This window comes from Malus sylvestris, chromosome 12 (assembly GCF_916048215.2).
Source record: "Malus sylvestris chromosome 12, drMalSylv7.2, whole genome shotgun sequence".
In the NCBI taxonomy this organism is placed as follows: Eukaryota; Viridiplantae; Streptophyta; class Magnoliopsida; order Rosales; family Rosaceae; genus Malus; species Malus sylvestris.
The window spans coordinates 29,613,951-29,638,691 of record NC_062271.1 but is presented as its reverse complement, the minus strand read 5'-3'; the positions used below and the strand labels follow the sequence as shown (position 1 = coordinate 29,638,691).

Genomic DNA, 24,741 nt, shown 5'->3' with positions numbered 1-24,741 from the left:
GAGATGCTTCTTCAGAAATTATTTCCAAGTGCTTTGTTTGTAAGTTCCGAATGAGTCCTAAAAAAATTTTGAATTTTAATATAATGATTGTGCAAAAGTACTTAAAAAAAATTCTGACTGAGTCCTTCGTAAAAAATTTGATTAATTCAACTGCTTCACGAAAAAGTTGCTTTCAGACCAAAAAACGCAAATGTTCTTTAAAAAATTTAACTAGAAGCGCTTTTGATTGTCGTAAAACATTTTTGCCTATCCAAAAGCAAATTTCAAATGGGATCCTGCTTGCCAAATGCCTATTTCAGCATGTGATAATTCGATTTCTTTTTCCTAACAGAAATTAACTGGACTGGGGGAACAAAACAGTTGTTTCTATTAGAGAAGCACTTTTGCTCGTAAGCGTTTTTGCTCGAAAGAAAAAAGAATGCGGAATGGAGGAGTTAAGAGGACGGCAAAACCTGTTGCGAATATCTTGTAAAACGAGGGAGAGAAAGTGGAGGATGAACAGTTTAGCAATTCCACCACCAACATTGATCTGCCGTTACAAAAGCGAAAGCAGGTCCAGCCGGCCGGAGCGGAGTACTTGGCGGAGGATCTACTGAAGGCGGCGTTGCCTTTCGGGATAGAAGACTGGGATCAGCTGGAACAAGTGCACAACAACTTCGAGGGGGACTTCTCTAATCTCCGACAAGCTTTCGAACAAGGCCGAAAGCTCCGTATCGACACTTTTGACAATAACAACAATGTCTACCTCTTCCGGAGTACGGAGAATGAATATGAACATGTTGTTATACCAACTCTGGTGGCGGTCGTGCCGCCTTCTCCGCCTTCCCTCAGAGATAGCAATCCGAACATCCCGAAAACGATTTTAAGGAAATCGTCCCGTTGAAGAAGATGAAGATGGGCTGGATCCCATACGTTAAGTCCCTCATCCAAACACGACATTCCTCGTACTCGAATATTCGTGCTGGGTTGCAGTTGCACTCAGAGAAGCGCTGCTTTGAACCGCATTGAGGAAGGCCGGTTTGAGCAGTTTCCGGACTGCATGCTGTACGTGTTTAACACGCTCGAATCCAATCCTGTAGACCAAACGAGGCTCGAGAGTGAGAGCAGCTGAAGCTGGAAGTGGAGGAAGCCAAAGTGCGCAGAGCGGTTTTAGAAAATATGAGGATTTACAAGTTTCAGTTTTACCCACGAAATAATTAGTTTGCTAATCACCAGTTAATTAGTTATAATTAGTAATTATGGTATGATGGTGGTGTATGTCTCGTTTGGATGTGCTTTTTAAATGACTGAAAACACTTTTGGTTAAAGGATAATGCTAGGGAGATCAAAATTTTAAACCAAATTTGCAAATCAAATGATGTGTCACCAATAAGTAATAAGCCCGTTAATCAGCACTTAAGTAACAATCCAATCATCAATAACCATATTATTTGGTTTTAAAACTTTGATCTCCCTAGCATTATCCCTAGCGAAAAGCACTTCAAATGATTTTTTAGGATTTGCTTGCATTTTTACTAAGGATTGGTTTGAATAACATTTTCACCAAAAGTGTTTTCTGCCATTTTAAAAACACTTCCAAACGAGACCGCAGTTGTACTCTCAAGTTTAATACACGTACTTATTATATACATTTTAAAATAAAAAAATTTATTAATTTTGTTTTCACATGTAGACATGAGAAAGAAAAAAAAAAGAGTGCAGAAATTACGACACTTCGGAGGTACAAGTTTGGTTCTCAACCAAGAAGGATGTAAGGATATCACAAGTAATTCAACTATCCAACAACAGAACGAAGATTTAGAAGGATCAATGCTGTGCATTGCACACATCCTACCAAAATCTAATTCACTTTTACGTCTGAAAAATTGCAAAAATGCAGCCAAAGTACGTTCAGTTTCGTTCACTTATAAGGGAAAAGGAGAGGCGTCTTGACGATTAGTTCAAGCATACGAATGATGTCTATGGCGATCCTTATCCCGGGAAGAATACGAGGAACTGTGATAGTCACGATCGCGTGATGAGTGATGCCTCGATTTGTCTGAATGCCCCCTGAATCTCTATCCTTTGAACGACGACTCCGATCCCTGTTTCTGTCCCTCTCGGCCTCCTCTCGATCTCGTTCTCGGTCAGAATCCCTGCCCCTATCACGATCCCGAGCCCGTATTCTGTCCCTGTCCTGGTCCCTTTCCATGTGGTACCGTGTGGGATAGGACGGAACGCAGTGGGACGAGGCATTCCATCCTACATTTGATGCGCCAAATTGACTAGGACACATCGTCCCATGAAACGAATTTTAGTCATTTTTTGGTTCCACCTTACCCCCTGGAACGTTCCACCCCATGTGACAAAAAAATTTCCGTGAAAATCACTCTTTGTGGACAAGGATAGTGATGAAATGTCCGGATTCAGTTTGAAAGAGCAAGAGAAAGACCCTGATTTATTGTAATTACAACTCTTTGGGAAAACGGAAATACTGATTTTTTGGTTTTGATGATGATGATGCCAGGACGACAACAGACTGGTTTTGCTCAAAACTTCTGCCATCGATGATCGATCGATCGATCTCTAAATTCAATTTCCACCAAAACCCCCAAACAAACAAACACCAAACCCGGTTCTGTCGCATAGCAGAGAGGAGACCACGGCTGCCGGTTCAGTCCCTCCGCGCTTTACCTTCTTCTCCGATGCTCCGACAAAGCCTCTGTAAATTGAAAAAAAAAAACAATTTGGGATTTTTTTTTCTGTGTTTGGTTTGAAGAGAAAGAAATTAAAAGAAGAGAAATATGGGTTTGAATTGAAGAGAAAGAAAATGAAATGAAGATAAGGTATGGGTTTGATTTTTACTGGGATCAATCTGGGCATGCAAAGAACAAGAAACATATGGAAGAAGAGAAAGTAGAGAAACGGAAGAGAGAGAGAGTCAAATAAAAAGGGTAAGTTAGTCATTTAATCATGTTCCGTTCTGTTCTATCTTGTCAGTATCAAACATAACACGAAATCTTTGTTCCGTCCCGTTCCGTCCCGTCCTGTTCCGTTCTGTTCTATCTTGCCAGTATGTAAAGCCCATCCTCATTTTTTGGGCTGGTTTACATTTTGTTTTACCTTGTAGTTTGACTCAATTTGTATGGACTCTATTTTTTTTTTTTGTATATTTTTGTTGTTCAACAATGCTGACTCACACTCATTGGTGTAACATCTTATTTGTTGGGCTATTGTGATTTTCTCACAGAGGAAAAGTTGCTGCAAGCAGTAGAAGTTGGGCAGGTTGTTACTTCTTTTAAGTATGTAGTCTACGTGCTGCACGACTTATATTATTGTCTGCGTTCTATAATTTTTTATGTTGTTTGCTGTTCTAAACTTTTGACCTTTTTTTTTATTGATCTTTGTTATTTTTGTTTTTGGGGTATCTGATAGGCCAAGGTTGCCAAATCTTGGTTGTACTTTTTTCCAAGGCATGGCACATTTGAAACTTTGAATTCTTGAGTTTATACATATTTTAATTCTCATTAGTTAATGCTCAATATTTGGCCTTTTGTTTTGAGATTAGAATGAAATCATTCCAATTTTTGGGTGTATTTTTAAGTGAGGTTTAGGATATATTATAGTTTGGCATGTGTGAGTGACACTCTGTCTGAGGTTTAATTAGCTTATCAAATCTTTTTAACTTCCTTACTCTGTATAAATTTTGATTTAAATAAGGCATTTAGGATTGTTTTTAATTTTTTTTAAATAGGATTTAGCATGACACACCCAGACCCGGAATGTCCACTAGGACTCCGAATCGAACTGTGCTGGCCCACACCTGGAAGGTGACGAAGCCATAAAGTGAGATGATGTGGAAATATTGTGAATAAATTTAAACCTAAGAGTGCCTAAATACCAGAGTGCACTGGTGAGTGGGAATAAACTCACTTCTCACGTGACGTTAGAGCATAAGCAAGTACAGAAGAGTGAATTAAGAATCGTACCCTCGAATAATCTTCAATACTAAGAATCGCCACGATTCCTCGACGATAAGAAAGCTCAGCTAAGAAGACCTGAGGAGGAAGACAAGACAAATGTGAGTGGCCCAGTAAATGAAATTTTAATAGAAATCATGTAAATTTCTATAACCCATCACTACAACACCTGTATAATTTCTAGACTTAGAATATAAAAATATACATCTTTATATACATATATCGATTCAAGTCATGCTTCACATATTTATAATCATATGTTAACTTATCGCATATTCATCACGTCTGCTAGCTCATCACGTATTCACCACATATGTTAGCTCATCACATATATTCATTATATATATGCTAGCATTTCATCATATATCCCATCATAATTATATGCTAGCATCTAAGTCGAAGTTACCTCTAGTGATATATCGACATATTCATATCTCATCACATATCTCATCAATCATGTCTAGCATATAAGTCGGAGTCACCTCTAGTGACCTATACGACATATTCATATCTCATCACATATCTCATCCATCATGGCTAGCATGTAAGTCGGACTTACCTCTAGTGACCTATACGACATATTCATATCTCATCACAAATCTCATCAATCATGGCTAGCATATAAGTCGGAGTCACCTCTAGTGACCTATACGACATATTCATATCTCATCACACATCTCATCAATCATGGCTAGCATATAAGTTGAAGTCACCTCTAGTGACCTATACAACATATTTATATCTCATCACATAACTCATCAATCATGGCTAGCATGTAAGTCAGAGTCAGCTCTAGTGACCTATACGACATACTCTGCACACAAGTCGGAACCACTGAAAATGTCTGTACGACAAGACTGGGTGTAATATAGTTATACTCAATGCTACACACTTAAGATAGCCATGCGATAAATCGTTAGTCACCTACGAGTCGAAACCACCTATGGTGGTCTGTACGATAAGACTGTGCACCTAAATTGGATCCAATGTGAGCATAGGGTGCAGGATGTGACATTATAAACAGGGCTGTACCATATCTCTGGCTAAATCAAAATCACCCGGGGTGCAAGTTTATAAGCTTTAAATGCATATAATACAACATGTATGACTCATAGGCAACCTGTACGACAATGCCGGAGTTGCCTATTATTGCAACTTATATGACAGTGTCGGAGTTGCTAAAAACGTAAATGTAGTCATATCATAACCCCATCAATTCAACTAATACCGTATACTTACTTGAACTTACCTAAACTTACCTAAATTTACCGGTGTGTCCTGCGTTCACTTTTGCACTTCAGAGCTTTCACAGCATCACAATTATATATATATATATATATGTAAACAATTCAACTCATCGTTTAAGCATTACTCAATAGGCATGACATTTTTAAAGCATAAATCATTTAATTGCATTTTCTAGGAAAAACATCAAGCGTATACATATATACTTAAAACCAAAAGTCCACACACATTGCTCAATTCCTTAAATAAGGCTATGGTCTCGATTATTTAATCTCATTTCTTATATGGCTGCATCTAACGTCTCGTTAGACTGCCTACGTATCGTAAACAGGGATCAAGCCATTCGCAGTTCGCAATAATAATTTATAGTGATACGCATATGGATAGATCACAATGAAATCTAACCCAACCATCTCATAGTAAATTATAACGTTAAATATATATATATATATATATATATATATATATATATATGTCATGGCATAAATTTCTCAGTTTTATTTAAAAGCATTTATAGAATTATCAATCATGAAACATATGATGAGCAAGGAAAGATCCACTCACCTGGAGTCCGCGCTACAACTTCCTAGCACGAACATCAAGGCGTCCCAAACGATCGGCGCCTGTGACCAATTATCAAACCATATCTCAGAATTCTCGTTAATACAATACATAACTTACATCGCACATAAGTCTACGCAATTCGGTTCAGAAGATCTACAACTTAGATCTCTGATCCGTAACTTCCAAGGATCCACATTATGCTTATAGAATAACAGCCTAAATTTTCGAAACGATCCAACCGTCGGATCTCAACCAATTGCCAAAACCAAGTGGCGGTTAACATTTTATTTTACGAACTTACCAATCCAATTCGAGAAGATCCGTAAGTCGGATTCCCAATCCGTAAGTTCCTATATTCCTCAAAAATTATGAATAATAACCTATTAAAATTTGATGACGATCCAACGGTCAGATCGTTGATTCATATAATGGTCTATTAATGTATCTTAGAGAATTTTGGCTCTAACGATCAATCTACGTCATTCAATTCTCAAAAATGAATTCAAGACATCACATATAGCCTAAAAATAGCATTGGCGGCCCTCTGGCTATGCGTCGCCGTGGGTGGTGGTTGGCCACCCCGACTCGCCAGAAAAATAAACTATCTCTAAAAATTACCAAAATTTTCAGATTTAAAGATCTCAATGAGTAGAACAACTTTCATACCTGTGACCAAGGCCAATTTGGCCTGAAAAGGCTCCAATTTCATCAAAACCCATCAGAAACCCTAGTTTTAGGTGTGATTGATTCGTCCTCTACTCAACTCCACCGCCCCAACCAACAATTGGGCATTGTTTCTAGGCTCAAGGGAAGTGTATGGGTAGTGGTAATTGAAAGAAATTGTTTCAGAAATGGTAGATTTGGAGCAAAGATCTCACGGCACCCTGTGGGTGTTCTTCACAAAATCACAACAAAACTCGTTGATTTTTGGGTCGAATTGGATGCTGGGATATCTTGAGTGTTTGAGGGTGATGGGAGGTCGAAGAAAACCGAAAATTTGGACGGAAAACCGTCGGGTTGAAAAAAAAACCAGGTCTTTGCTCGGGTCGAAAAAAAAACCAAACTGCTTCCCTCATTTTCCTTCTCCCTCCTTTCCCTCCTTTCCCTCCTTTCCCTCTTCTGGTTGGCCATCCTCTCCTTCTCTCTTCTCCTAATTCGCCCTCTCTTCTTCTTCCAGATTGGGCAGCTTTGCCCAATCCCTTTTTTTTTCTTTTTTCCTCTGTTTTTCCTCCACTCTCTTCTTTCCTTTTCCCTATTCTCTCCTTCTCTCTTCTCCACTATGCTATATATATATATATATATATATATATATATATATATATAAAAGTATTTTTGTTTCTGTTTTACCTCCCTCGGGCGATCCGGCCCTGTTCCACCCACGGTCCCTCCAGCAATTCATCCCGCTGGAGTTGCTCTAAGCTTTCCAGTTTCCATTTACTCACCAGGTATTAAAGGCAGTAAACAGAATTAAAAGCTGGCTTATTTTGTCCTGTGGTTGATGCATCGGTCAGAGGCTTGTTGGGGGGAGGAGAGGAGGGGGACAGAGGGACTGACAGATTGGAGAGAGATGGGAGCTACGGGTTTGGACTGAGTGAGAGAGAGATTTAGGTAGGTTAGGGCCTATGCGATTTTCTCTGATTTTACAGAGAGAGATGGACAGGGAGATAGAGAGAGAGAGAGAGAGAGAGAGAGAGGAGAAAGCATGGCTGTGTGCATTTGGCCTTCCTTTCCCCTTTCTCAAACCCTGGCAGCCAGAACCCCAAAACTGAGCCGATCTCTTCAATAGCATCGGCTCCTGCCTCCATTTCTGTAACTCGGAGCTTCCTCTCTCTGGGGTTTCAAAATTATGGGCTTCCATCATTTCCCCAACAATCCCAGAGCCTCCATTTCTCCCGCTAAGCAAAAGAAAATTGTTTGCAGTCCGCCACTGCAGTCGGTTTGGAAGTTTTGATTAGTTGGTTGTTTTTAATGGGGCATTGATCAGATTAGGGTTCTTGGTTTCTGGCAAGGGAAAATTCTTTTTTATATTTGACATTATGTCTGGAAGTGTTTGATTTACTTAATTTGGGTTTGCTTACTCTAATTTAATTTTTTATGGGTTATTTTCTTTTGAGTTGATTTTTGGAATTTGAATGCAAGATGCAAATACTTTCTTCCAAATTTGGTATTAGTACGATTTATTGATTTTTGATTGGGTGCAGGAACTGTGCGAAACAAGTGTATTCGGGTATGGATTCTTGACCTTGGCTATTTCATTGACTTGGATTAGTGTCAATTAATCCAATTTTTTGTCATGATTTTCTATTTGGAATTTTTTTTTTTATGAAACTTAAGTATAGGGTTTTGACATGTAGGTGGATTTGACACAGCTCATGCTGCGGCTAGGTAAAAAGACTTCCTCGGTTGTTTTGCTTGGATTTTCGTACTGTTTGGGTCTAGACCACATAAGCACAGTGGCTGTTGGTTTGAACTTTGAACTAAGAATTGATGCAGTTTTGGATTCTTAATTTCTTATGGATAATCCAATAGAATTAATACTGAAAATTTACCAATGGATAACACTTCAAAGTTGATTGTATAATGTAGTTGTCCTTACTCTATAATAATTTCGAGTTTTCGTATAAAGTTTGTTACTTTGAAGTATACCTATATAGTACTTTCTCTTATATATGATTCGTATAATCATGTTTTTTGCACGTGCAACAATCTGATTGTCGGTCTTTCAACATGTGAGAATCACTGTAAGAGTGCATTACCCTGTGTAACCCAACTAATATAATATTTTGTGTATCTTTTGCAAACAATGAGTTGACATTCGAAGTGATTGAGAAACTTTGGTGGGCTTAATCAATAATAATTTCAATTTTTCAGTATAATTTATGTTTCTCAAAGTATATGCGTAGAGTGTTTCTTCTTATATATGGATTAAGTGGATTTTGATTGATTTGCACCGTGTTCATTTGTCTGTGTTTTGGTTTCTTTCTGCCCTTTGCTTCTCAAGAAACCAAATGCAGGTTCCTTTTTCGTTTCTTATTTACATACTCTTTTAATGAATGTCCATAATTTAGGCTTTTGATTTCTGGCTGGTGAATGTGTAATTTGATGGTCAAGCTGAACTGCATTTGTAGTTTAGCAGTAGGTTATGAGGTGGTGGACTACTCTTGGGAACTTGCATAATACTGAGTGGGGTATTCTGCTATGGTTTTCTTCATGTTTCAGGCGGTTGCTACTTTAGGGACTTATGACAGCATTAGAGATGGGAAAGAAGGTGATATGTCAAGGGTAATTTCGTTATCCGTTCAATTTTGATGGTGGTCCTTATCTTTAGTTATGCTTATTTTCTATGTTGTATATATCCATGTACATATGCGTGTGTATGTGTAGATTGATCATCTAACAAAAAAACATGCTAAAACTATACATTGGTTTTCAAATGGCATGCTTGATTCGTTCAAAAGGACCAATGAATTAACTGTTCTAATCAATAATTCCCCACTCTGAGAACTTGAGACCTTGGACTGATATGCATTTCTGAGAATTTTTTTTATAGAATATTTAAAGGTGGTTTTAAACTTTTAGTGTAATTATAAAAGTATGGATCTTTGATTCAATATAAATTTTTATATATGTGAATTCAAGAGGGGAGCATTTGTATGTGGAGGTAATAAGGAGGGGTGGCTTTGAGAAGCTTTGGCTATCTATTTTATCTGTACTTCTTCATTTCGCTTCGAATTTGCTCCAATTTCCTCTTATCCTTTGTTTGGTTCCTTAGAAACTGAAATGATAGGAAAAGAAAATGTTTATCTGTTTATTTCTCTGACTGTTGCGAGATCTCCATGTACCTCTTTGAAGGTACCCAAAGAAAGATTAGGTTTTTGTTAATTTTTCTAATTGGAGTTGCTAATTTTTTCGATTTTTTGCTTGATTTTGTTGAATTTGATTTGATATATGATATTAATTTTTAAATGTTTGTTTACGTGGCTGATAAGTTGTTTACGTGGTTTGATTGAATAAATTGGATACCTTTGAACCAAAATTGTTTTGCTTTCAGAGTTTCAAAAATCTGCAGTAAGGGTTGGAGTAATTGAAACTTATTTCAGGCACAATAGATTATTGAAATGGTTGTCAAATCTGTTGATCTTTGTTTTTGGGTTTAACCAATAAGTTTTTTGGTAGATATAATGTTGGTCATGCAGGAAGAAATTGCTTTTCTGATTCGCAACATTTTTCTATTGTGAGAATTTATTTTGACATGATTGGAAGTGACTTTGGTTAGAATTTGGGTTTGCTGATCATCTTTACCAGTGATCCATCTCGTTTTGATGGAGAGCGTAGATTTGGTGTTGACACGGATGGGTATTATGGAGGACCCTGTGCGCTCAGTGGTGACTTTGGCGATAAAGATGGAGCTCCTGCTGATTTCAAGCCTTCTTTCGGGGTAATTTTTCTGTTGCCAGTAGTTTCTAATATTTTACCGTTTGAAAGGTAGGAAAGCAATTGGCTTTGTTCAGCAACGGAGCTCACTATTTTTGGAAATTTTGATAGTCTGTTATCTACATCCATGGAGCTTTTTACTGATGCCTTCATAAACTTAAATTTTTACTGCCCATTTGTGTCACATGACTAGAATATTTACTCACTTTTGGAATACGATGCATAGTCTAACTTGAAACTGACTCATAAGACGAGCTGTAATAGTTCTCTTTTTGACCTTTTACTCATCTTCCTTTCTTCTTACTTGCCATGTCTTGGCATATATTGCTGCACATCGTCTGAAACCTTAAAATATATCTTCGCTTATTGCTTTTGTATTGCAAGGCCCTGGTTCTTTTTGTTTGGTTGCTAAGAAAATGAAAACTTTTGTTTTTCGGATTAGCTTAGAAGCTCAAATTGAATATTTTTTTGCTGCTGGTACTGAGGAATTTCAAAATGCAGCCTTTTTTTTTTTCTCTTAATCAAGTTCTCATATGGGTTTCCTTAGATCGCAGTAACTTTTGTGGGGAAAGGGTTAAAGGGTTTTAATCGGCAGAGCTTTTAGCTTTTATGGATGCCAAGAAAACGAGCAACTATCATATGCCCGGTTTGTAATTAAAGCTCGCATTCCAGGAACAAAATCTTTGATCACTAGAAGCATTGGTGAACTAGAAGTGGAGTTGAATTAAAGGTACAACCGGTGCAAGGGGAATATGAACAGGCATTTATCCTTTTGGTTATTTGGATTCCAGTTTTTTGATACTTATAGTTTCAATCTCTTGCAGACTGTTCTGTTCAGTGATATGTTCTGATCCTAAACTCGATTCACACCGTTTCAATGATATTCTTAATGAGGCAATAACTGCAGGTGTGTATGTTTATTAAGCTCCAGTTTCATAGTAATTTTGGTTCATGTTTTTATGCTTGGATATAATGTGTGTATTTATGTGATTGAAGGATTACATGGATTTCAAATGATTCATTGGACATAGTCATTTCAGTTTCAGTTATTACATTAAATCTGATCATTTCGTGGATTATATTATATCTTTATGGTTCTAACAAATATGAGCTTATTGTCAAAATGTGGATTCATTCTTTTAAATCCTTATATCCAAATGAAGTCTTTGTCTCTTTATCTTTAAGAAAAAAGAGCGAAAACTCCAGTCCTTCTACCACAAATTTAAGTATCAATGTTACTGGGAATCATCTTTTTCTAAGTTCAGTCCTGGCTTACAAACCATGGCCGATTGGTTCTTAAAGATACTTAAAATACAACCACAGGTGATGAGATTCACTATGAATGTTAAACCAGATGGCCCTTTTAGTCAGTTCCTTAGAGTTAAGAGATGCCTCATTTTGAAGAAGCTGAGATCCCCAGGCTTAAGGAAGTGAATCAGGCCTTACTCACAATCAATAAAAGGACATGATATGCTAGGTAAAAAGAGTTGGAAATGTTTCGTAATTTATTGCTCCTGATCTTCTTTGGCTTGCATAAGATTTACCACTTCTAAATAAATTTTAAGATCAGCTCCTATCCATGTTTGTTTAACAATGTTATATCATTCATTGTATAACTTCTCAAAAATCGTGCATAATTCTTGGTGAACTTGGTTTGGTTTTCTTTTATTTAGGAATGGAGTGAGCGATTCACAGTTTGGATCATTTAGGTTTTTCTTTGTCAAGTTAAATTTTCTTTTATTCAAGTATGCTAAGTGCTTTAGATTTCAAATTTTGTGCGTTAAATATCAGGATAGAGAAACTTTTCTCTAAAACACCATCTGATGTTGATGCCTAATTGTCTTTTTATTTTTCTTTTCTGTGTCAGTGGAACCAGCAAAAGTTCACTCTCTGGAGTTGCTCCACTTGAAGCAGTAATATTTGATATTGATGGAACGCTGTGTGATTCGGATCCAATTCATTACTATGCCTTCCGTGAAATGCTACCAGAGGTAGAGTATTAGTCTTCTCTTTTTGTTTGGTCTTTTCCTTTTTCTTACGAGTTGTCTGGCAATAAATTTACCTATTGTTAACTACATTCATATTGCACTGTGAAAAGTACAAAAGGTGCATCAACTGTATTATGAAAGTTGGTTATACTTTTTATAAGCTTTATATACAACCGAAAGGTGTACTGAAGTGGGAAAGTTAACAGATAGGTTTCAACGGAGGTGTTCCGATTACTGAGGAGTACTATATTGAGAATTTCGCTGGGAAGCATAATGATGATGTTGCCAGGATACTCTTTCCTGATGACTTCGAAAGAGGCTTAAAGTTCACAGAAGACAAGGAAGCCATGTTTCGCAGGTAAAAGCTTCACTTTCTCTGTGCTGTGTGCATAGCATTTCTTTCTGGTTCCCACCTTATATAATTTCCCTGATGGAAACAGATTGGCTGTAGATAAATTGAAGCCTGTGAATGGTCTCTATAAAGTGAAGAAATGGATTGAAGATCGTGGGTTGAAATGGAGAAAATCCATGACCTCATTGGAACTCATACTGTTCCCGCACCTGATATGGGCACCAATGCTCAGACCATGCTTAAATATCTATTTTTAGACGTTCAATTTCTCCATTTATTATCCAGTACTTTTACAAATTTTAAATCTAGGATTTTTTTTCACTTAGTTATTTGATGGTTTGAAATTTATGAATACAGGTTTGTGTATTTTTGTCCAAATACTATTTCAAAGCTGAAGGAAACATTGTTCATGAATAGCACATTGTCTACAAAGACGACATAGAAGACATTTTACTTCATGTGAAAAAGAAAGGTTAGTTTAGTTCTCATTACTTTTTTACATTATTTGAAATCAAATTTGGTCACATTGAGCTTAGCTTAATCATTTTGTTGCATACATTGAACGGCTCTGGTGTTTCCTTTTGGGGGTGTTTCACTGAACAAATTCTTTTCTCTGTTTTAATTGCAGGGGTGTGTTTTTTTTTTTTTTATTTTTTTTTTTATCAAATTTTGTTCGTTCTGCTTTCATGGTGTTTTGCGTTTAATTTAATATTTGCAGGCACTGCGTTTGCTTATGGGCAGACCAGTAGTGGGAAGACTTTTACCATGAACGGTTCCGAAACAGACCGGGTATCATTTATTGAGCCGTTAGAGATGTTTTTGACAGAACTCTTTTTTTTTTGAGAAGAAACAATTTTATTAAAGAATAGTGAAAAACATAGAAGTGGATAAGAAGTCCACCAACAAATTAGAAAGGAAAATCCCAATAGGATTTGGCTACAGTAGCCAATTCTAGACTTAGCTCACTTAACTGCTGCTAACAAATCCCACAGTATTTGAGATAGAGAGCAATTATTAAACTCTTTAGTAACCGAAGCCCAATATTTTACTCTCCCCCAAAGTACTTCTGCCCCCACTCCAGTATAGTCTTCAAAAATCCTTCTGTTGCGTTCCAGCCATATATTCCAAAAAATTGCCGATACCAGGCAACCCCACAAAGCTTTGGATTTTTTCCCTTTTCCAAGTGCCTTAAAATTGGTGCTTAGTAGCTCAAAACACCCTTTAGGAATGACCCAACTTACTTTAACCTCCTGAAACAGTTTCCACCATAGTTGGATCGAGTAGGAGCAATGAAGAAAGATGTGATTTACACTCTCCTCCTTAGCTTTACATAAACTACACCAATGTGGGGATAAACACATCAGAGGGTTTCTCCTTTGAATTTTGTCGCAAGTGTTGAGACTCCCAGTAGCCACAAGCCATACAAGTATTTTAACCTTCGGAGGAGCTTTTGATTTCCAAATCTGAGAGTAGGGTGGATAATAGTGCACAATCCCATTGTTGCTCAGTAATGAACGATAGGATTTGCATGTGAACAAACCTGAAGCTTCTAGGTTCCACCTTCTGTTATCCATTTTTGATGGAGACAAGCGAACCACTTCCACTTTCTGTAATAAGCTGGCCGCCTCTTCTATCTCCATCTCATTCAGATTTCTCCTAAAATCAAAGTTCCAACTCAAGGAACTTGACGAAGCTTCCACAAAGCTAGAAATGTTATGATTATGCTTCCTCGATAATAAGAATAATCTGGGGAATTGCTCCTTCAGCGGTCCTCCTGCGAACCACCCATCCTCCCAAAACCTCACCCTCTCTCCATTGCCCACCTCAAACTTGCAGCATCCAAGAAACTGATGAGCACCACTTGAAATGTCTTTCCATGGGCTACGACTTGAAACCCTCCTTGGAGGAAGTGCATTCCATCCATTCACTTGTAGCCCATACTTGCTTCTTATCACCTTGTGCCATAGGGAATGAGACTCCCTTGGGAATCTCCACAACCACTTAGCCAATAGTGCTTCGTTCTGATTCCTCAAATTCCCCACCCCTAGACCTCCTTCCTCCTTGTTTTTAGTAACTAACTCCCATTTGACCAAATGGGATTTCTTACCTTCCTCCACGCCTTCCCAGAGAAACCCTTTCATTAATTTTTCTAGACGTCTTCTTACCCCGCCAGGAATTTTGAACAATGACATATAGTAAATCGGCAAACTTCCCAAGACTGATTGAATTAGAGTTAATCTACCTCCTCTGGATAGGAAAGCCTTCTTCCAACTTTGAAGTCTTCTTTCCATTGTTTCTACCACTGGATCCCAAAACCTTATAGCTCTTGGCCTTCCCCCAAGGTGAAGTCCCAGATACTTTATAGGCCAACATCCTACCTCGCAACCCCAAGAAACTGCCATCCTGTTTAATTTCTCACTTTCTGAATTTATTCCTGCCAAAAAGCACTTCGCTTTGTTGATTTTCAATCCTGAGACCGAACAGAATAAGTTGAGCACTTGTAATAGGTTGTTCCAAACTTCCTCGTCTTCCGTCAAGAAGAATATGGTGTCGTCTGCAAATTGAAGATGAGAGATCTCCACCTTTTCTTGCCCGATACACAAACCTTTGATGAGATCATTTTCTTGAGCCTTCTCCATTAACCTGCTCAAAACATCGACTACTAAGGTGAAGAGAAAGGGTGACAGTGGGTCGCCTTGTCTCAATCCTCTTGAAGCTTGAAATTTTCCCCTAGGCCTCCCATTGATCAAAACTGAAAAATTTGCAGAGCATAAACATCGCTGCATCCATTTCCTCCATCTATTGCCAAAACCTTTTCTTTTTAGTACTTCTTCCAGAAATCTCCATTCAACATGATCATACGCTTTTTCAAAGTCGATCTTGAGCACCAATCCCTTCTCTTTTTTCTGCCTTATCTCTTCTACCACTTCATTTGCAATGAGGACAGCATCCAAAATTTGTCGATCCTTAACAAACGCCCCTTGATGTGGAGAGACAGTGGTAACCAAAACCTCCTTCAATCTTGAAGCCAGTGTTTTCGCTATAATTTTATACAATCCAGTTACTAAACTGATGGGCCTATAGTCCGTCACCTTCAAAGAATCTGACTTCTTTGGGATTAGGCAAATGAAAGTTTCGTTCGTCACTGCATTTATTATCCCTTTCTCAAAGAACTCCTCCATGATCTTCATTATATCTTTCTTCAAAATATCCCAGCAATGTTGGAACATTTGCATAGAGAAGCCATCTGGTCCTGGTGACTTGTCCTTTCCACAATCGAAAACTGCTCTTTTCACTTCTGCTTCCTCAAAAGGCCTCTCAAGCCAAATTGCCTCAAGGGCGCTTATTGGGGCCCAATTTATACCTTCTAAACCCCAACATGCCTCGTCGTTACTGCTAAATAAGGATTTGAAAAAATTTACAATATGCTCTTCAATCTCTTTTGCATCCTCTATTAATCCCCCTCCAACCGACTCCAACCTTTCAATATAGTTTCTCTTCCTTCTTCCATTTGCAACTCGATGGAAGAATCTTGTATTACCGTCCCCTTCCTTTGCCCATTCCACTTTGCTTCTCTGCCTCCATTTCACTTCTTCTTTAAAAGCCAAGTCTCCCACCAGGTTTTGGAGTTCTTCCCTTTTACTTCTAACTTCAAAATCTAAGCCTTCCGCCCCCTCTCTCTTATCCAATTCCTCTATGTCTGCTTCCGCTTCTTTCAAGACTTTTTCGATTTCGCCGAAACTCTCCTTACTCCAGCTCTGCACCTTTTTTTTCATGGCTTTTAACTTGCTCATAAATTTATAACCCTCCCACCCCTCCACTTGCTCCGATTGCCACCATTCCTTGAATTTGTTCCTGAATTCTGGATCTTGGAGCCACATGTTTTCAAATCTGAAAGGACATGGCCCCCATTTCACTTTGTTGGTGTCTAGCTGGATTGGACAATGATCGGAAATGACCCTAGCCAAGGCCGTTTGTCTAGCCTCAGGAAAGATATCTTCGCAACCTGTAGAGCATAAAAATCTGTCTAATCTCCGACACACAGGTTCTTCTCTGAGATTTGACCAGGTAAATTGTGCATTGAGTAGATCCAAATCCTTGAGTTCTGTCTCTCGAATGAAATCATTAAAATTCCTCATGCTTTTAGTCAGCCTCCCCCCGTTTGATTTCTCATTTATAAATCTAACCACGTTAAAATCTCCTCCTATACACCATCTTGTTCCACACATACCATAAAGTCCCGCCAATTCTTCCCAAAACTCCCTTCGCTCTCTATTTTTACATGGACCATAGACTCCGGATAGCCACCACTCCATCCCATTTGGAGCCTTAATTTTTATTGATGCAGAGAAAACACCGACCAAAGATTCGGTTACTGAAATGTGTTTTGTGTTCCAGATTACAGCTATACCCCCTGAGCTTCCTTGAGCAGGGACAAAAATCCACTCTTTATATCTGCTTCCCCACACGCTAGCCACAAGACTTCTGTCAATCAATGATTTCTTAGTTTCTTGTAGTATGATGATGTCCGGCTGTAACCGTTGGAATTGCTTTTTCAATGTTAGCCTCTTCCGTGTACTTCCCAATCCTCTAACATTCCAACTAATTATCTTCATTAACACTACTAGTGCCCCTGTGAAGTTTGCTTTCTCCCTTAAAACCACCCTCTCCCTTGCCTCTTCTGACTTTCCCATTCTTCTTTTCTTGGAATAGAGACCTTTTCAACGGAAACAAGGAAACCTTCATTTTAGACAAAAATTTGGAACTTAGATGTTGGGCCTCACGATTGGCTGATACTCCTGCCGATTTTTTCCTTCTACTGTACTTCAATATTTTCTTGTTTTTTCCTATTTCCTCAGTAACGGACTGCTCCTCGTGATTGGTTGCCTCCTCCAACGTTGTCACTGCTTCCAAATTTGAATCAATGAAGAGGTTGTGGAGGTCCTCACAGGATACTTTAAAATCGTCAGATATTTCTTTTTCCTCTTGATAGTAAGCATCCACCTCCCCATCAGCGACAGAAGATTGAGCGGAGAAATCTTCGTCGTCACTGTCTAACAATTGAACCGAATCCATGCCAAAATCCTCCATCCTTCTCCACCATTGATCTGCTGAATTCTTCTCACTCGACCCGCCCGGTGATCGGACAATGTCGTCATCGGCCTCGCACTCCATATCTTCCTCTAATTCACTAACTGAATCGGTGAATGTGAGGTTAGAAGACAGCGCTTCCGTCGGATTAGGCCATTCTAGGTGATTCTGACAAGAGCCAAAATCATGTGGTAGAAGAAGCTTTAGCCGCTTTCCGCCCCTGTCGTGTTGTCCAAATCTCCCAAAGAAACTCGAACTTATGCTCCAGGAAGGTCTAATTGGAGCGCCTGCTGCATAGAACTCCATGGCCCGAAGTTGCTGGGGATCTCCCAAAGCCATATACTGTGGCGCGGTATTCCTTAGAGTTGGCAGCCTTAGGTCCTCAAGCGGGTTCGAAAACGTTAGAGACTTACACAGAAAGTCCATTTCGGATTGTTGATGAGATCTCAGCCCGTGAATAGTTAGGGCCGAATTACCATTTATAATTGTAAATAAATGTTTGGCAGCCATAGGCCCGCTCACCACAATGTTATCTCCAATATTTGGGCTTTGTGGATCAAGGCCCGCTACTCCATCAAGTTTAATTGGAATAAAGTTGTTTTTATTGGGCCCGCTCCTGTCACATGCATTTACACTATTTCTAGTGAAGATCTCCACTCTTGTTCCATTAAAATACTCCCTGCTTGTTGAAATTTGTGCCTCCTCTGTACTAGAGCCACCGCCATCTTCTTTCCCATCTAATTCCAAACTTTTGCTTTTACCCGGAGAAATCATGATACTGGAACTTCCTTTCAATTTCGAAATCATTAAAAAATCATTTACCGCCGCTTCTATTGATTGACTCGCCGTAGCTGTCACGTCCTGTTCTTGAGATGGCGTCCCACGCTCTCTTTCAGGGAAAGTAAGGTCATAGATTGGGTTTGCATGCTCCTCGGAACTCGCGCCCACAGTCACAGACCTGTTGTGATCAAGCTTTCTGTCACATCCGATGGTGACTGGGCAGTCGAAGGCGCCTATTCGGAAACTGACGCAAGTCCCCGTCGTGTGAGCTGCCTTTCCGAGCTCAGCCGTCGCCGGATGATGTATTCCAGAAATCCTTTGTAATTGCTGATCCTTTTTCAGAGACCCAACTAAAGATTCCGATTTACCCCGATCTTCAGCCGAAAGCATAGGTCTCTTCGCTGGCGTTAATTGTCGGATCCTGACCCTGAAGACTAGGTCTCCGTCAGCCACTTCTACTACCTCAGGGATGAAACCAGTGAAGTTGGTTTTTAGTTTTATCTTTGCTTCAAGCAGAAAACCAAAACTAGTGGTTGTTTGGTCAATATCCGCCAGACCTCCGCAAGCCTCACCAATATCCTGGAAGAATTTTTTGGTCCAAAGATGCGGTGGTAAACCTTCCAATGCAACCCAACCTCCATAACTGACCGCCAATCTTTTATTTGAATTCAAACTCTCCCACCACCCCGCTAGTTCCACCTCGGGATACTCCTTCATAGCTATAGCTCCAAGTAGTGCAATTTTCTTTGCTTCCTCCTCGTTCTGGCAAACAAACAGTGCTTTGTTGCATTGAAATGGCGAGAGTCTGATGTCCGTTCCCAGAAGTTTTCGAAGTGAGGCCTCCACCTCCCTCCAGGATTGATGCACCACCTTTCTCTCACAGACTACAACACATCCCCAACTGTAAGATTCTTTAGAGCAAGTCCTCTGATTCCAAGTGTGTTCTTTCCAAAAATCCTCTCTGGCACTCCGTGTGGATTCCTCAGTTGACGTCGACTTGCCTCCAATGACTGCATCCCTGTATGAGCCCTGAAAGCCGCCGCCCAAAAGATTTCTCCTAGGCTTAGTTCCAACCCGGTTCACCTTCCTCATTGTAGCCCCCGTCTTCTTTCCCCCTCGCAGGATCTCAGACATCAGCTCTTCCAGATTTCTCCATCCGATGCCTTTGAAACCTTTCGGAACGAAGATATTTCTGACAAAACCATCCTTTTCAGTTTTGGAAAGAACAAGGACCTCCCCGTTTCTGTTCTGAAATCCTTCAACCCAAAACTGATAGTTGTGACCCTTGTATTTTCTGAAGAAGTTCAGTCCTCCCGTGTCAATGGCCGCCTTTAACTGATCAGTGATCCATGCTGCACAACCCAAGTCAAAAGATATCTGATATCCTCTGGCTCTCGTTCTCTCTGTTATCCTAATCCTCTCGCCAAAAGACTTCTCTTCAATCTCTAAAATGAAAACCTTGTGCTCAACTTTAAAATCCCTGGACAAGTGTCTGTAGCTCATCTTGCTTTTTTCAGATGCACTTCACCATTGTGTCCCGCCTATGCTAAAGAAAATAAATCACATTGTTCATGCTTGCTCCAGCAACTCAGATGGTAATAAGCTATTTATGCTTTCTTAATTTCAAATTTATTGCTTGCTTATTGAATTTGATGCTTAATGTTTTCAATTGCATGCGGTTGGCACGACCATGGCCACGACCACAAAGAGGAGACATTGTTGGCGATATCAAAGCTTCTCAAGGAATTGACCGAGGAGGACATGAAAGTACAGATTTGGATTTCATCAGCACGACCAAGATCATGAGCATTTTGATTGTCTGCAGCTATCAGTTCTTGGTAATTCTTCTTACATTTACTCTGGTTGAATTTTTTATTTTGTGGGTTTGGAAATGGGTTTGGAAATTCAAGTTTTTTTTCTGCAATTTATATTTCCATTGAAGTTTTTGAACTGTTCTGTTTGGTTGCCAGTATGATTATTTATAGACTATTTCGCCATACGCATTTGCTACAAAATGTAAACTTATTTTAAATGAAACATGTTGAAGTCTCTTTGCATTTGCATAAGCTATTGTGTGTTGTTAAAAGAGGGGGCATCTAGCATACAACACACACGCCATGGTTGTACAATTAAGTTTGCCATGGAAGGATTTCTGGATTTCTTCAATGCCTCTCCTTCAGCCAAGCCTCTGCATTTACATGATCATTGTCAAACACTGTAGCAACTATAAGTTTGTCAAAATTTATAATTATGGTTATTGATTGCTGGAATTTTGATCGTAGTGGTCCAGATTTACTTGCTCATGATCTTTTTATTGCTTTACTGTGAAAAGATGGATAATTTACTGCAAAATATGCTTAATTTAATGCAGATTTGCTAGGTTTTTAATACAATTAGGTTAATTGGATAATGAATATTGGCGATTTTGCAGTAAGTTCAATGCTTTTTGTGTATCTACTTCTCCGTTGATTAACTTGTCAATCTTACAGGCTTAGATTCAAAACCATAATGGATTCCCCTTTTAACACTGGACCTCTCTGAAAACTCTCTAATCATCATTGATTGCAGACTAAAATTTAATGCATTAAATTTCCTTCCTCTTTCTTCTCCAAATTTTCAGGTCTCCACAATGGTTCAGGTTGTCGGCATTATTCCTTCCTTGCACGCAGCTACTAAAATTTCCGGTAGTGCCCAAGGTATAGTGACAGTTGCCAGTAGATGGCATGCGTTAATGACATGTAGTTCTAATGATTCACCGCATAACAGAAGTTCAGACAGTTTGGTGAACTTTGAGGCTGCCAACAGATTGAGCTCACTGCATACATGTTACTCTGAGAGTGATTTGGAGTCAACGGATTATGTTCATGTGCCTACAAATTCCCAGATGGCTTCACATATGGCTTCATACCACAAGGGACAAGCTTTTGGTATGCATCAGCTTATGCTGTTTCAGTTTTACCCGTTCATATTAAACCTTAAATTTCAAGCATTCTGTTTACCATTTTTGTGTTTGTAAAGATGGCTCTTTTGGTCGTCATTTATGGTTTTCGTTTGTTCATTTCCCGTGGTTCAGTCTTACTGGTTGTTGATTGTGGCTCATACTCTATTTCTATTTCTCTGTAAACTGCTAATTTTGGAATATACTATCGTTTCCTTGCTAGTACATTAAAACGAAAATATGAAAAGTAGTCTCAATCTCGCCCGGGGGTGTTGCAGGTCGATTCGATCCTGTAAGGCACTTCGTTTAGGGCTATCTGAGGGAGAGAGGTGTTGGGTGTCTGAGACAAGGGGTTTTAAGGATTAGGTTTGGATGGGATTTCAAGGATTAGGTTTTGGTGGGATTTGAATGATTAGGTTTGGGTTTTTGTTTGTGCGATTGGCAGAGAGATGAGGGGGGTCCAAGATAGGATTAGGAGATTTGGTTTAGGGTTTGCAGAGTCAGAGATAGGGGGTGTCCGAGAGAGATGTGGGAGGATTTAGGCGAGGGATTTCAGGGATTTGGTTTTGGGTTTGTTTTCTTCGATTTGCACAGACAGAGAGACGGGACAGGGGTGAGAGAGATGGGAGGATTTTCTGCAAGGGTTGAAGGGAACGGGCAAGGGAGGTATGGGTTTGTTGTGATGGGGTTTAGTAATTTTCAATATTCTTTCACTCTTTTTAATCTGCAAAACCAAATTACCTATGGAATTTATAACATGCAATCAGTTTCTTTTTTGTTGAGTTTTACAAATAATGTTGATTGCTCTTTTTTATAGCTAGGTTGAAAATCATATCGATATATTCTTTAGTTGGTCCTTTAATTTTTGTGTGAAATTATAATGGAATTGCAAGTCAAAGTATATCTTAGATTCTTGGTTGCATACTCATCTTCCCACAACTATTATATTGTCTCTTGATTAGATGAATTTTTGTAATTTCCTGAATCTACGGTTACAATGCTTTTAATAATTTCCTAGATCTATCCTTTTTGTTTGTACATGATTATGTTGAATGTTTTTCGGGTTAAATGTGTCTTGTTTATGTAGTTAAAGTTGGTGTATTCAAGTCCCGCAGCATCGTGCGCGCATATTACTAGTCCTATCTATACATGAAGGGATATTTTGTGTGATCTATATTTCACATTGTATTTAAACGATCTAAATGTGTACACGCATGCAGAGGCGGATGCACATTACACATTAGGACCAAGTGATCTCAGGACCATTTGAAGTCTAGGAAATATACATGTGAACGTCTTCCAACAACCCTCTGTTTATTTGGTACATGTTTTTTTGTGTTCACCAAGTATTTGATGTAATGTTTGCTATGCATGCCTCGACAAGTTGAGCTGACATCACTTGACAAATTCTCTCGATATCACTCATCAGATTGTTTTGGCATATGTCGATAGGTGATGACATCTACGCAACATAGTTTAGCTGACGATAACAAACCTATTAGTGTTCCATGAAGTACCTTAGTAAATAAACTAATTGTTTTTTGCATGTTTGTTTCTGTCTAAAAACTTGGAACTTTTAACATTGAAACTCCCTGAAGTCCAAATCTTAAATCCGTTCACGTATATATGTGTGATTGAGATTTTAATAAGGTTGCAATGAGATGGTCAGCAGCAAGCATATTTACCCAAGAAATTGTTGATAAATTTATCTAAAGTTGATACCTGATCGTGATATACCATTTAATTTGATGCATGCTTTCGTGATAATATTGACGTCATTCTGGTGACGCCAACTAAACCGCGGTAAAAAGTCTTGTCTAAATAATTTGCTATAGACTAAGCTTTATCCATAAACATATTGAAGTCAACTTTTATACCCAATTATTTGTTTCCCACACGCCATACAATTCAAAATTTTCCTAAGTCTAACTTTGAAGAAGAAATTAGGAGATTGACTGCTCTTATCATCAGCGTTACACATAACATCTAACTGCTAACTACTACTTATATAGAATTATGTAGAAATTTACATATCTCGCACCAACGAGAAATATTGGATGCGAGAATCGAACTTGAATTGCGGTTAACTACATGCACGCCCTTATCAACCGAACCAACCCTCGTAAGCAATTTCAACAATTTAGTTTGATTTGGTTCGATTCCATTTAGTCCTCAAACTAGTAAACCAATCTATTTGATGAATGTTTTTATTTGGTTATTTCAGTTCATAAACAAATTGAGCAAATATTGTGCGTCATATCATTCTCACTAATTTGGTTTAGAAATTAGTAATTCATGAAACATTTTCTTAAAATTTAGGAAATTATTTTAATTTTATTTCTTCATTATTTTAATTTGGTTTAGAGAATCTTCTAAAGCATTTTCGATACAAATTTACTAGTCGGCAGGCTGTTGGAACTGGGACCGGCATCGTATATTCCAAACAAGGACAAGGATTGTCTGCCTCCTTGTTCTCATGCCCTTCTATATACCATCCTGTTTGTGTGGTCACGGTTAAGCCACGTCAATATTTTATATTCCTATTTATTTTGTCTTATTATCTCTATAAAAAAAACAATATAAAATATTAACGTGGTTTAACTGTAACCACACAAAATAAAATGGTACGGGAGGGCATGGAAACAAAAAGGGCAGACAATCCTTGTCTTTCAAACAAAAACTCGAATTGGTCTCCGCCTAGTCAGCCAAAATCGCCAACTACTAATCGGTCAAATCGCCAACCCTACTAATCAGTCAAATCGCCAACTCACAACCTTTCCAAATGCACATGTGAAGAATATTCATTATTTCCAACCACATAGGAAAATCAATCAACTGAGGTCATCTCTAATCGAAGGGTCCAGAAGGCCAGAGAGCCGAAAAGAGCCTTAAAACCGTCTCCAACCGAGGGCTAGGCCAGAGGGTTCTGGAATTTGGGAGGGACCCACGGGATCAGAGAGGGCTGGCTGCTTTCGGCCAGCCAGCCAGCCAGCCAGCCCCGGGCTGGCTATTTTTTTTTATAGTTTTGTTATTCCTGTCGGTTATACCGACAAGAATACATACTATTATTTAATATACTAAATAATGGTGTATTCCTGTCAGTTATAACCGACAGGATTGTTTTAAAAAAAAAATTCAAATGAAACGGCTACTAGCCGTTGCATTTGATTTAAATTTTTTTTTTTACATTATTATTATTATTTTTTATTTACAAAATTTTTCATATAACTTCTATTTTTTCCTATAACTTCTATTTTTTCCTATAACTTCTATTTCACAAAATTTGGTTTTTTTTTTAAATTCCATTTTTTTCCTATAACTTCTATTTCACAAAATTTGTTTCATATTTTTTTTTCCTATAACTTCTATTTCACAAAATTTACTTCATAT

General features: G+C 38.5%; 2 protein-coding genes and 1 long non-coding RNA gene across 8 annotated transcripts in view; 2 read left to right on the top strand and 1 right to left on the bottom strand.

Moving 5' to 3' along the window:
• LOC126593851 (protein BONZAI 3-like) overlaps positions 1-24,741 on the top strand; it is a 40,856-nt gene that overhangs the window by 6,000 nt on the left and 10,115 nt on the right. The gene's annotated exons all lie outside the window — the stretch shown is intronic.
• LOC126593855 (uncharacterized) lies at positions 1,728-7,060 on the bottom strand. 3 transcript variants are annotated; one of them, XR_007613041.1, is made up of 4 exons: positions 6,435-7,060; positions 5,769-5,827; positions 3,969-4,037; positions 1,728-3,802 (listed from the first exon to the last, which is right to left on the bottom strand). It is a non-coding gene; the product is annotated as an uncharacterized LOC126593855 (long non-coding RNA). The 3 variants fall into 3 exon arrangements; XR_007613039.1 differs by lacking the exon at positions 6,435-7,060 and having other exon boundaries at positions 5,769-5,862; XR_007613040.1 differs by lacking the exons at positions 5,769-5,827; positions 6,435-7,060 and having other exon boundaries at positions 3,969-5,218.
• Positions 12,868-22,794, top strand: LOC126593854 (uncharacterized). 4 transcript variants are annotated; one of them, XM_050260013.1, is made up of 4 exons: positions 12,868-13,014; positions 13,261-13,373; positions 20,004-20,251; positions 21,034-21,573. In XM_050260013.1, exons 3-4 carry the CDS (start codon positions 20,006-20,008, stop codon positions 21,427-21,429), a joined length of 642 nt encoding a protein of 213 aa, XP_050115970.1. In that variant the 5' UTR covers positions 12,868-13,014; positions 13,261-13,373; positions 20,004-20,005; the 3' UTR covers positions 21,430-21,573. The 4 variants fall into 4 exon arrangements, with proteins under 4 accessions (XP_050115970.1, XP_050115971.1, XP_050115972.1 ...); XM_050260014.1 differs by adding an exon at positions 22,572-22,794 and having other exon boundaries at positions 12,983-13,373; positions 21,034-21,340; XM_050260015.1 differs by adding an exon at positions 22,439-22,657 and having other exon boundaries at positions 12,983-13,373; positions 21,034-21,340.